This window comes from Ranitomeya imitator, chromosome 5 (assembly GCF_032444005.1).
Source record: "Ranitomeya imitator isolate aRanImi1 chromosome 5, aRanImi1.pri, whole genome shotgun sequence".
NCBI lineage: Eukaryota > Metazoa > Chordata > Amphibia > Anura > Dendrobatidae > Ranitomeya > Ranitomeya imitator.
In genome coordinates, this window is record NC_091286.1 from 664,524,890 (window position 1) to 664,538,181 (window position 13,292).

General features: G+C 41.5%; 1 protein-coding gene across 1 annotated transcript in view; it reads left to right on the top strand.

Moving 5' to 3' along the window:
- The first annotated feature begins 348 nt into the window (after window positions 1-348).
- The window catches only part of LOC138637934 (cytochrome P450 2K1-like), a 47,541-nt gene continuing 34,597 nt past the window's right edge, over window positions 349-13,292 (top strand). The window contains exons 1-4 of the mRNA XM_069726853.1: window positions 349-384; window positions 826-967; window positions 4,051-4,235; window positions 12,459-12,600. Coding sequence (XP_069582954.1) covers window positions 349-384; window positions 826-967; window positions 4,051-4,235; window positions 12,459-12,600 — 505 coding nt within the window. The remainder of the gene's footprint in view (window positions 385-825; window positions 968-4,050; window positions 4,236-12,458; window positions 12,601-13,292) is intronic.

The following is a 13,292-nucleotide window of genomic DNA, read 5'->3' on the forward strand; positions in this document are numbered from 1 at the left end:
AGTCCAGTAGTTCTAGTGTTAAAACTCTGATCAGAATGTGATTCACATAATCGGCCAAACTCTCTAGGATGAGAGATAATACCGTCGTCTGCACTTGCCCTTAGTTGTATCAGTTGTATCAATATCGACACAGAGATATGAAACGTGGCGTCAGAGAGTAATTGATTGATGTATTCAAGTATCCACACATTTCTTTTAACTTTTGCAAAGCAAAAGCTTCTGTTAAATTTTCCTCTATCCCTCCTTTTTACTCTGCCTCTCTTTCTCTTTGCTCTCTTTCTATATTTTTTTCTATCTCTTTCTCTTTTTACACCCATTCAATTGGCTTGAAAATCAAATTTTTGGGAAATGTTTGGCAAAGATGGCAAATTTGAATTTCAAAAGGTTTGATCATAACTAGATAGATAGATATATGGATATATAGATCTATCTATCTATCTATCTATCTATCTATTTATCTATCTAGTGAATGGGAGCATATGGATATGTCCAGCACATATGATTAAATATATTGTAGAAATAGTCAGAAAACTGTCACATACACAGACATTTTATCACACTGTTATAATGCTAATGCTATTATACAATGCTAAAAGTGCTGTTTTAACTACCAAGTTCATGCTCTTTAGAAGCTGCTCTGATCTGCGGCTTTGGCAAAAATCCATGTGCAAACAATATTTACAAACACTCTCCTATTGTTAGTTTCTCTACTCCCCTCCTCCATGCTCCGTGTTTGAAGCTAATGCTTGAGTTTGGATTCTTGCTAGAGCAGCAGTTCAAAGAGGCTTCTCAAAGAACATGTTTTTGATGCATTTTCTACCTTAGGAAAAGCCAAATCCTAAATTATACTTCACCGATGAAAACCTAACAGCCCTGGTGTCAGATCTCTTTGAAGCTGGCATGGATACATCCTCAACCACCCTGAGGTGGGGCCTTCTACTAATGATGAAGTATCCAGAAATACAAAGTAAGGGACCCACTTTTTGTATGGAAATGTATCATTTTTACTTCATTTTGCTTTTACCTATTAAAATCAGACAGTGATAAACATTCTTTTCTCATTATCTGTATTTATTTTCTGTGGATGATTATTCTGGCAGCCATATACCTTAAACTGCGATCAGCAGGTCAGACATTTATTTTACACCAGCTAGATATGCCTTGCCTACTTGGACACATCATGAAGAGAGTAATTACTGAAGAAGGACATCATGCTTGTAAAAATATAAGGAACAAGATGAAGAGGAAGTCGAGCATTTCGATGGCTTGATACTATCAATATAACAGTGGACCTATCTATGCTTGCACAAGATCAAACTTCCTACAGATCATTCATCCAACAAGTAGCTATGGCCCTAGATGGAGCTGAAGGCTTTTAAATAAATAATAAAAACATCAGACATAAGAAACCAGAGTCATGAAACAGTCTTTAGACTTCTCTGAGAGAATGTATTGGGCATAATCTATGACAAATAAAGAGGGAGGAGACTTCCTTATCTCCTGTTGTTAATGGTATACAACCCCTGGCAAAAATTATGGAATCATCAGCATTGGAGGTTGTTCATTCAGTTGTTTAATTTTGAAGAAAAAAAAGCAGATCACAGACATGGCACAAAACAAAAGTCATTTCAAATGTTAACTTTCTGGCTTTAAGAAACACGAAAAGAAATCAAGAACAAAAAATGTGGTAATCAGTAATGGTTACTTTTTTTAACCAAGCATAGGGGAAAAATTATGGAGTCACTCAATTCTGAGGAAAAAATTATGAAATCATGAAAAACAAACAAAAAACACTCCAACACATTACTAGTATATTGTTGCACCAGTTCTGGCTTTTATAACAGCTTGCAGTCTCTGAGGCCTGGACTTAATGAGGGTCACACAGGACTCTTCATCAATCTGGCTCTAACTTTCTCTGATTGCTGTCCCCAGATCAGCTTTGCAGATTGGAGCCTTGTCATGAACCATTTTCTTCAACTTCCACCAAAGATTTTCAATTGGATTGAGATCCGGACTATTTGAAGGCCATGACATTGACCTTATGTGTCTTTTTTCAAGGAATGTTTTCACAGTTTTTGCTCTATGGCAGGATGCATTATCATCTTGAAAAATGATTTCATCATCCCCAAACAACCTTTCAATTGATGGGATAAGAAAAGTGTCCAAAATATCAACATAAACTTGTGCATTTATTGAAGAGGTAATGACAGCCATCTCCCCAGTGCCTTTACCTGACATGCAGCCCCATATCATCAATGACTGTGGAAATTTGCATGTTCTCTTCAGGCAGTCATCTTTATAAATCTCATTGGAAGGCACCAAACAAAAGGTCCAGCATCATCACCTTGCCCAATGCAGATTTGCGATTCATCACTGAATATGACTTTCATCCAGTCATCCACAGTCCACCATTGCTTTTCCTTAGCCCACTGTAACCTTGTTTTTTTCTGTTTAGGTGTTAATGATGGCTTTCGTTTAGCTTTTCTGTATGGAAATCCCATTTCCTTTAGGCGGTTTCTTACGGTTCAGTCACAGACGTTGGCTCCAGTTTCCACCCATTCGTTCCTCATTTGTTTTGTTGTGCATTTTCTGTTTTGGAGACATATTGCTTTAAGTTTTCGGTTTTGACGCTTTGATGTCTTCCTTGGTCTACCAGTATGTTTGCCTTTAACAACCTTCCCTTGTTGTTTGTATTTGGTCCAGATTTCAGAAACAGCTGTCTGTGAACAACCAACATCTTTTGCAACATTGTGTGATGATTTACCCTCTTTTAAGAGTTTGATAATCCTCTCCTTTGTTTCAATGGACATCTCTCGTGTTGGAGCCATGATTTATGTCAGTCCACTTGATGCAACAGGTCTCCAAGGTGTGATCACTACTTTTTATGCAGACTAAAGAGCAGATCTAATTTGATGCAGGTGTTATTTTAGGGTATGAAAATTTACAGAGTGATTCCATCATTTTTTCCTCAGAATTGAGTGATTCCATAATTTTTCCCCTATGCTTGGTTAAAAAAAGTAACCATTACTGATTACCACATTTTTAGTGCTTGAATTCTTTTAGTGTTTCTTAAAGCCAGAAAGTTGCCATTTGTATTGACTTTAGTTTTGTGCCATGTCTGTGATTTGCTTTTTTACTACAAAATTAAATAATTGATTGAACATCCTCCAAGGCCGGTGATTCCACAATTTTAGCCAGGGGTTGTATTTGTAGTATTGATTTGAATTTGGCAGTTCGCTTGAATTTAGACAGGAAATTTAATTCACATTGAAGTTTTTCAATGCAAATCAAATATTGCTTAATATTTGGGGCGCCATAAGACCCCAGATGATAACAATCATACCATAAAAAATAGTAATATTCGCCCTTTGCTCATGTGACCCTCCACTACAGCTGCTGTCTATCTACATCTGACCTTTTTTTCCTTTGTAACATGATGCCAGGGATCTGTCCTCTTCCGGCTCCAATTAAGCCTCTGACATCCCAACACACATTGTGTAGTCATGATGTGCCACCTTAGGAAAAGTCAGAACTTTAGAAGATGCACATATTGATGTTACAACCTCATGGTGTGCGTCATGACATTAGGGGCCTTCTCGGCATTGAAAGCTTCGGTGAATAGTTAAGAAGAAGAGGCTAGGCAGAGCATTAATGAGGATCAGCCGAGGCATCCATCATGTAAATTGATAGTATATTATTTTGGACTACTAACCACCATACTACAGATTCCCACCAGAAGAAAGAAGAGATTTTGTAATAGTGATGCTTATCTTAGAGAGCACAAATTCCCAATACACCTCCTAGGGGTCAAAAATAACTTTTGGCTTAGGTAAAATTGCAATCTCAAAATTTCTCTACAGAAGAATATGGAAATAATTTTTACTACAGAGGGGAAATTAAAGTTATGTAACCTCCAATATCATAACAACCACGATGATATCAAATGCCATAGTGGAAATCTGGCTGAAATCTTATCATTTTTACAGATGAAAGTTCTCATCAAATATCCTTTTTTTTACATATAGTTTTATATATTTGTGTTGGAAACAGAAAAGGTCCAAAGTGAGATCGATAAAGTTATTGGATCAAATGAGCCCCAGGTCATTCATCGTAAAGAGATGCCGTATACTGATGCCGTCATCCATGAGATTCCAAGATTTGGCAACATTCTTCCTGCCAATCTGTCCCACGCTACTACTCAGGATGTAAACTTCAGAGGATATCTCCTTCCAAAAGTAAGTAAGAAAAGAAATATTGAACCGTATTTGTTTATAACACCAAATTTAAGTGGTCTCCACAATTTATTTTTACTTTGGCATAGATAATCACTTAGCAGGCAGTTTCTCCAGCCAGTCTCCTTGCTTCCTCTTCCAGTCGGCGATGTCGTGTTATGTTTTAACCAGTATGGATGGAGTATTTTGTGAAGCAATCAGACAGAAATGGAAGGAGGAGATTTGGGGCATGGGCAATGGTGCAGACGAACGACAATGGTCCAAGATGATGTTTTGTTTTTTTATTTTGAAACCACCATGTGCCTATTTTTTATATAGCGATAAGTATTGGATAAAAAGGCTCACAATCTACAAGGGATGGGTGAGGATATAGTAGGCGAGGGTAGAGCTGGTCATGCAGCGGTTTGGTCGATCGTTGATTGCTGCAGGTTGTAGGCTTGCCGGAAGAGGTGGGTCTTCAGGTTCTTTTTGAAGGTTTCGATGGTAGGCGAGTCTGATGTGTTGTGGTAGAGGGTTCCAGAGTATGGGTGATGCGTGAGAGAAATCTTGTATGCGATTGTGGGAAGAGGAGATAAGAGGGGAGTAGAGAAGGAGATCTTGTGAGGATCGGAGGTTGCGTGCAGGTAAGTATCGGGAGACGAGGTCACAGATGTATGGAGGAGGCAGGTTGTGGATGGCTTTGTATGTCATGGTTAGGGTTTTGTAGTGGAGTATCTGGCCAATGGGGAGCCAGTGAAGGGATTGACAGAGGGGAGAGGCCAGGGAATAGCGGGGAGACAGGTGGATTAGTCGGGCAGCAGAGTTTAGAATAGATTGGAGGGGTGAGAGAGGGGAGGCCACAGAGCAGGAGGTTGCAGTAGTCAAGGCAAGAGATGATGAGGGCATGGACTAGGGTTTTTGCAGATTCTTGGTTGAGGAATGTACAGATTTGTGAAATATTTTTGAGTTGAAGTCGGCAGGAAGTGGAAAGGGCTTGGATATGTGGTTTGAAGGAAAGATCAGCGTCAAGGATTACCCCGAGGCAGTGAGCTTGTGGGACTGGGGAGAGTGGGCAGCCATTTACTGTAATGGATAGGTTTGTTGGGGGGTCGCGTGAGATTGTCGAAAGATGATGAATTCTGTTTTGTCCATGTTAAGTGTCAGAAATCTAGCAGAGAAGAAGGATGAAATAGTGGACAGACATTGAAGGATTCTGGTTAGTAGGGAGGTGATATCTGGTCCAGAGATGTAGATCTGTGTGTCATCAGCATAGAGGTGATACTGAAAACTGTGAGATTCAATGAGCTGTCCCAGGCCAAAAGTGTAAATGGAGAAGAGCAGGTGCCCTAGAACTGAACCTTGTGGGACTCTGACAGATAGGGCGCGAGGTGAGGAGGTGGTGTGTGAGTGGGAGACGCTGAATGTCCGGTCTGTTAGGTATGATGAGATCCAGGATAGGGCCAAGTCTGTGATGCCAATATGATTACCGTATATACTTGAGTATAAGTCGACCCGAGTATAAGCCGTCCCCCCTAATTTTGCCACAAAAAACTGGGAAAACTTATTGACTCGAGTATAAATAAAAATAGATACCAATAAAAGTAAAATTATATATATATAATGCTCTGCACCATTCATTATTGCCCCATAGATGTGCCATAGAAAGCTGTGCCCCATATAGAATGCTCTGCACCGTTCATTATTGCCCCATAGATGTGCCATAGAAAGCTGTGCCATATAGATTGCTCTGCACCGTTCATTATTGCCCCATAGATGTGCAATAGAAAGCTGTGCCATATAGATTGCTCTACACCGTTCATTATTGCCCCATAGATGTGCCACAGAAAGCTGTGGCATATAGAATGCTGCTGCAATAAAAAAAAGAATGACATACTCACCTCTCTTGCTTGCAGCTCCTCAGCATCCTGTCTCTCCACACTGACTGATCAGGCAGAGGGCGGCGCGCACACTAGTACGTCATCGCGCCCTCTGACCTGAACAGTCAGAGCCAGAGGACAGGAAGACTGAGCGGCACCCGGCGGATGAAATGCGGACAGGTCAATATGTAATACTTACCTGCTCCCGGCATCCCTGGCTCCTTCCCCCGGACAGCTGGTCTCCGGGTGCCGCAGCCTCTTCCTCTATCAGCGGACCCAGTTACCGCTCATTAGAGAAATGAATATGCGGCTCCACCCTTATGGGAGTGGAGTCCATATTCATTACTTTAATGAGCGGTAACGGTGACCGCTGAACAGGGGAAGAGCTGCGGCACCCGAAGACCGTGGGACTGCAGGGACAGCGGCAGGAGCCCCGAAAGCAGGTAAGTATGCCTCAGACCTCTCTCCCCCTCACCCGCCGACCCCACCGCCGACCGTGACTCGAGTATAAGCCGAGAGGGGCACTTTCAGCCCAAAAATTTGGGCTGAAAATCTCGGCTTATACTCGAGTATATACGGTAATTATTTTTTTTATATTGTTAGATCAGGTGATACCAAACTTGTGTATATTAGATTTTTTTTTTATTGTTTTATTTTGAATAGGGCGAAAGGAGGGTGATTTGAACTTTTAGATTTTTTTTTAAATATTTTTATAAAATTTTTTTTTTACTTTTTCCATGCTTCAAAGGTCTCCATGGGAGACTAGAAGCTGCAGTTGTCCGATCGCCTCTTCTATATAGAGCAGGGCTGAAGACCGGCTCTATGTAGCAGAAATGCTCACTTGCTACTAGCGCCGACCACTAGGTGGTGCTCATAGCGATCCAACAATGACACCCGCAGGGGTCTTCTCCTGACCCCGGGTTGTCATGACAACCTGTCGGTGACATGCTGTTATGTGACACGGACGCTGATGTGAGGAGGAAAGGACACGCTCCCTGCGCGTTCATGGTAAATGCTACTGTCAGAGTTGGACAGCAGCATTTAACATGTTAACAGCCGCAGGAGAATCGCAATTTCACCCACAGCTGTTCCGGGCACATGTCAGACGATCAGATCAGCTGTCATGTCCTGGAAAAGGTGCAGGCTCATCGCCGGAGCCCACACCAAACCGGGTGAGGCCTCCATGGATGAACTGTGTCCCTCCATGGACGTTAAGGGGTTAACTATTCTGTAATGGTAATGCCAAATATGTAGAGGTTTTGTTTTATTACTTTTTCATAATAAATATTTCTCATTTGAGATAAGGCCCATAACTTTTTCATTTTTCTTTTGACGTTGACATATGGGGGGAAATAAGTTCTATTGGCATTTCATTATTTCAATACAAACTGACCCCCATTTTTTCCCTTTATTATGTTATTCTTAGGCCAAGTGCTGTGTGGTTTAGATTGCACTTTGCAGTCCATTTTGGTTGCATCAGTTGCATATATGTTTTTTTTTATTGCTTACTGTTTGAGAACATGAAAATACTTTATTTAACCCCTCTGTGACCTTAGACGTACTATCCCGTCGAGGTGCCCTGGGCTTATCTGACCCTGGACGGGATAGTACGTCATAGCCGATCGGCCGCGCTCACGGGGGGAGCGCGGCCGATCGCGGCCGGGTGTCAGCTGCTTATCGCAGCTGACATCCGGCACTATGTGCCAGGAGCGGTCACGGACCGCCCCCGGCACATTAACCCCTGGCACACCGCGATCAAACATGATCGCGATGTGCCGGCGGTGCAGGGAAGCACCGCGCAGGGAGGGGGCTCCCTGCGGGCTTCCCTGAGCCCCCCGCAGCAAAGTGATGTGATCGCGTTGCTGCGAGGGTCTCACCTCCCTCCCTGCTTCCTCCAGCCCCGGATCCAAGATGGCCGCGGATCCGGGTCCTGCAGGGAGGGAGGTGGCTTCACAGAAGCCTGCTCAGAGCAGGCACTGTGAAGCAGCCTGCACTGCTCTCAGATCGGTGATCTGACAGAGTGCTGTGCAAACTGTCAGATCACTGATCTGTGATGTCCCCCCCTGGGAGAAAGTAAAAAAGTAAAAAAAAAATTTCCAAATGTGTAAAAAAAAAATAAAAAAAAATATTCCAATATAATGAAAAAAAATATATATATATTATTCCCATAAATACATTTCTTCATCTAAATAAAAAAAAACCCAATAAAAGTACACATATTTAGTATCGCCGCGTCCGTAACGACCCGACCTATAAAACTGTCCCACTAGTTAACCCCTTCAGTAAACACCGTAAGAAAAAAAAAAAACAATGAGGCAAATAACAACGCTTTATTATCACACCGCCGAACAAAAAGTGGAATAACACGCGATCAAAAAGACAGATATAAATAACCATGGTACCACTGAAAGCGTCATATTGTCCCGCAAAAAACGAGCCGCCATACAGCATCATCAGCAAAAAAATAAAAAAGTTATAGTCCTGAGAATAAAGCGATGCAAAAATAATTATTTTTTCTGTAAAATAGTTTTTATCGTATAAAAGCGCCAAACCATAAAAAAATGATATAAATGAGGTATCGCTGTAATCGTACTGACCCGAAGAATAAAACTGATTTATCAATTTTACCAAACGCGGAACGGTATAAACGCCTCCCCCAATAGAAATTCATGAATAGCTGGTTTTTGGTCATTCTTCCTCACAAAAATCGGAATAAAAAGCGATCAAAAAATGTCACGTGCCCGAAAATGTTTTCAGTAAAAACGTCAACTTGTCCCGCAAAAAACAAGACCTCACATGACTCTGTGGACCAAAATATGGAAAAATTATAGCTATCAAAATGTGGTATTGCAAAAAATATTTTTTGCAATAAAAAGCGTCTTTCAGTGTGTGACGGCTGCCAATCATAAAAATCCGCTAAAAAACTCGCTATAAAAGTAAATCAAACCCCCCTTCATCACCCCCTTAGTTAGGGAAAAATAAAAAAAAATGTATTTATTTCCATTTTCCCATTAGGGCTAGGGTTAGGGCTAGGGTTAGGGCTAGGGTTAGGGCTAGGGTTAGGGCTAGGGTTAGGGCTAGGGTTAGGGCTAGGGTTAGGGCTAGGGCTAGGGTTAGGGCTAGGATTAGGGCTAGGGCTAGGGTTAGGGCTAGGGTTAGGGCTAGGGTTAGGGCTAGAGTTAGGGTTAGGGCTAGGGTTAGGGTTAGGGCTAGGGTTAGGGCTAGGGTTAGGGCTAGGGTTAGGGTTAGGGCTAGGGTTAGGGTTGGGGCTACAGTTAGGGTTGGGGCTAAAGTTAGGGTTAGGGTTTAGATTACATTTACAGTTGGGAATAGGGTTGGGATTAGGGTTAGGGGTGTGTCAGGGTTAGAGGTGTGGTTAGGGTTACCGTTGGAATTAGGGTTAGGGGTGTGTTTAGATTAGGGTTTCAGTTATAATTGGGGGGTTTCCACTGTTTCGGCACATCAGGGGCTCTCCAAACACGACATGGCGTCCGATCTCAATTCCAGCCAATTCTGCGTTGAAAAAGTAAAACAGTGCTCCTTCCCTTCCGAGCTCTCCCGTGTGCCAAAACAGGGGTTTACCCTCACATATGGGGTATCAGCGTACTCAGGACAAATTGGACAACAACTTTTGTGGACCAATTTCTCCTGTTACCCTTGGGAAAATACAAAACTGGGGGCTAAAAATAATTTTTGTGGGAAAACAAAAAGATTTTTTATTTTCACGGCTCTGCGTTATAAACTGTAGTGAAACACTTGGGGGTTCAAAGTTCTCACAACACATCTACATAAGTTCATTGAGGGGTCTAGTTTCCAATATGGGGTCACTTGTGGGGGGTTTCTACTGTTTAGGTACATTAGGGGCTCTGCAAACGCAATGTGACGCCTGCAGACCAATCCATCTAAGTCTGCATTCCAAATGATGCTCCTTCCCTTCCGAGCCCTCCCATGCGCCCAAACGGTGGTTCCCCCCCCCCACATATCAGGTATCAGCGTACTCAGGACAAATTGGACAACAACATTTAGGGTCCAATTTCTCCTGCTAACCTTGGAAAAATACAAAACTGGGGGCTAAAATATAATTTTTGTGGAAAAAAAAATATTTTTTATTTGCACGGCTCTGTGTTATAAACTGTAGTGAAATACTTGGGGGTTCAAAGCTCTCACAACACATCAACATGAGTTCCTTAGGGGGTCTACTTTCCAAAATGGTGTCACTTGTGGGGGGTTTCTACTGTTTAGGTACATTAGGGGCTCTGCAAACGCAATGTGACGCCTGCAGACCATTCCATCTAAGTCTGCATTCCAAATGGCGCTCCTTCCCTTCCGAGCACTCCCATGTGCCCAAACGGTGGTTCCCCCTCACATATGGGGTATCAGCGTACTCAGGACAAATTGGACAACAACTTTTGGGGTCCAATTTCTCCTGTTACCCTAGGGAAAATACAAAACTGGGGGCTAAAAAATAATTTTTGTGGGAAAAAATGTTGTTTTATTATTATGGCTTTGCATTATAAACTTCTGTGAAGCCCTTGGTGGTTCAAAGTGCTCACCACACATCCAGATAAGTTCCTTAGGGGGTCTACTTTCCAAAATGGTGTCACTTGTGGGGGGTTTCAATGTTTAGGCACATCAGTGGCTCTCCAAACGCAACATGACATCCCATCTCAATTCCTGTCAATTTTGCATTGAAAAGTCAAACGGCGCTCCTTCCCTTCCGAGCTCTCCCATGCGCCCAAACAGTGGTTTACTGCCACATATGGGGTATCAGCGTACTCAGGACAAATTGGACAACAACTTTTGAGGTCCAATTTCTTCTCTTACCCTTGGAAAAATAAAAAATTGGGGGCAAAAATATAATTTTTGTGAAAAAATATGATTTTTTATTTTTACGGTTCTGCATTATAAACTTCTGTGAAGCACTTGGTGGGTCAAAGTGCTCACCACACATCCAGATAAGTTCCTTAGGGGGTCTACTTTCCAAAATGGTGTCACTTGTGGGGGGTTTCAATGTTTAGGCACATCAGTGGCTCTCCAAACGCAACATGGCGTCCCATCTCAATTCCTGTCAATTTTGCATTGAAAAGTCAAACGGCGCTCCTTCCCTTCCGAGCTCTCCCATGCGCCCAAACAGTGGTTTACTGCCACATATGGGGTATCAGCGTACTCAGGACAAATTGGACAACAACTTTTGGGGTCCATTTTCTCCTGTTACCCTTGGTAAAATAAAACAAATTGGAGCTGAAGTAAATTTTTTGTGTAAAAAAGTTAAATGTTCATTTTTATTTAAACATTCCAAAAATTCATATTAAACACCTGAAGGGTTAATAAACTTCTTGAATGTGGTTTTGAGCACCTTGAGGGGTGTAGTTTTTAGAATGGTGTCACACTTGGGCATTTTCTATCATTTAGACCCCTCAAAATGACTTCAAATGAGACGTGGTCCCTAAAAAAAATGGTGTTGTAAAAATGAGAAATTGCTGGTCAACTTTTAACCCTTATAACTCCCTAACAAAAAAAAATTTGGTTCCAAAATTATGCTGATGTAAAGGAGACATGTGGGAAATGTTACTTATTAAGTATTTTGTGTGACATATCTCTGTGATTTAATTGCATAAAAATTCAAAGTTTAAAAATTGCGAAATTTTCAAAATTTTCGCCAAATTTCCATTTTTTTCACAAATAAACGCAGGTACTATCAAAGATATTTTACCACTATCATGAAGTACAATATGTCACGAGAAAACAATGTCAGAATCACCAGGATCCATTGAAGCGTTTCGGAGTTATAACCTCATAAAGGGACAGTGGTCAGAATTGTAAAAATTGGCCTGGTCATTGACGTGCAAACCACCCTTGGGGGTAAAGGGGTTAATGAAAAAAACAAAACATTTATTTTCATTTATTTTTTTTTTTTACTATGCAGTACCAGCCTTAAAGGGAATCTCTCAGCAGGTTTTTGCCAGGTAATCTGGTAAAAACAGTTTTCAGTGATGTGTCACTTATCAGGCAGTGTGCTGTTGTTTACTCACAGGGAAGGTTTTATCACCGGGACATTATCATTGCTGTGATTAGCTGGTAGTGTGAGCACTGGCCTGACTCCGCCCCTTCCTGTGATAAGATCACATACAGTAGGCAATGTAAATACTGAGCATGGTGGAGGTGGGGTTAGCTGTGGTGGGGGTGAGGGCAGCTTTCTCAGCTTTGCTTCACACTTATCTCTGATTATGTCAGAACCTCTGAACCCAGTAAACTAAGTGGATATTTGGATTTAAGGTCTCTGCCTACATTATGCTGCTCGCAGATGAATAAAGCCTAATGAGGGAGGTTCCTAATTAAATATGACTTATATAAATGTTGAACCTTTCAGGGAATCCAGGTGATCCCACTGCTGACCTCCATACTTTATGATAAGAATCACTTTGTAAGAGCCGACGAGTTCTACCCAGAACACTTTTTGGATTCCAGTGGAAATTTTGTGAGGAAAGAAGCGTTCATACCTTTTTCAGCCGGTGAGTTATTCTTTTATCACTTTAGAGGAGAGATGAGAGCAAATAAGAACATTTCTGAATGTGAGAATTCAAATGGGGCAGTTTCTTCCTTTTGGGGAATCTGTGTGAGACCACGATGGTTGTGCCTCCATATCTAAATGTTGAGTTGACACTTCTCAGATTGGGCATAAACTTGGCACCCAATTTGTGAAAAAACAGTTCAAATTTTTTTGCATCCAGACAAAAATGTTGCTATTGAACGTTTTCAGTCCGCCATTGGACCTTCATCAGAATAATCTTTAATTTGGTACTAGTACACACATAAAGTGAAAAAAAAAACCATAAAATAATATTATATGTTGTATAATGCTAATGCTAAGAAGGTTTAGGCAGCACATGATTATTTTATGTCAAAAGAGTAAGCAATTAGAGTATGACAATGGCCACGGAAAACATATCTCAGCGAGAGCATCATGCTGTGTGAGACACCAGAGTTTACAGGAGATATTCATATGTATATTGTAACATTTAAGGGAAAAAAGGAACAGTGATAAAAAGCGTGAAAAACGTGAGGAAACAGGTCTCCACAACTATAAAAGGATATGTGTGCTTCCATAGTGGTACTGCTAAGAAAGGAGGTCCTTGGGCACCTGGTTCAAAGAATGAAGATACACTAGAAACGCTTCTAGGGTGACTATGGATTAAATGCCTGA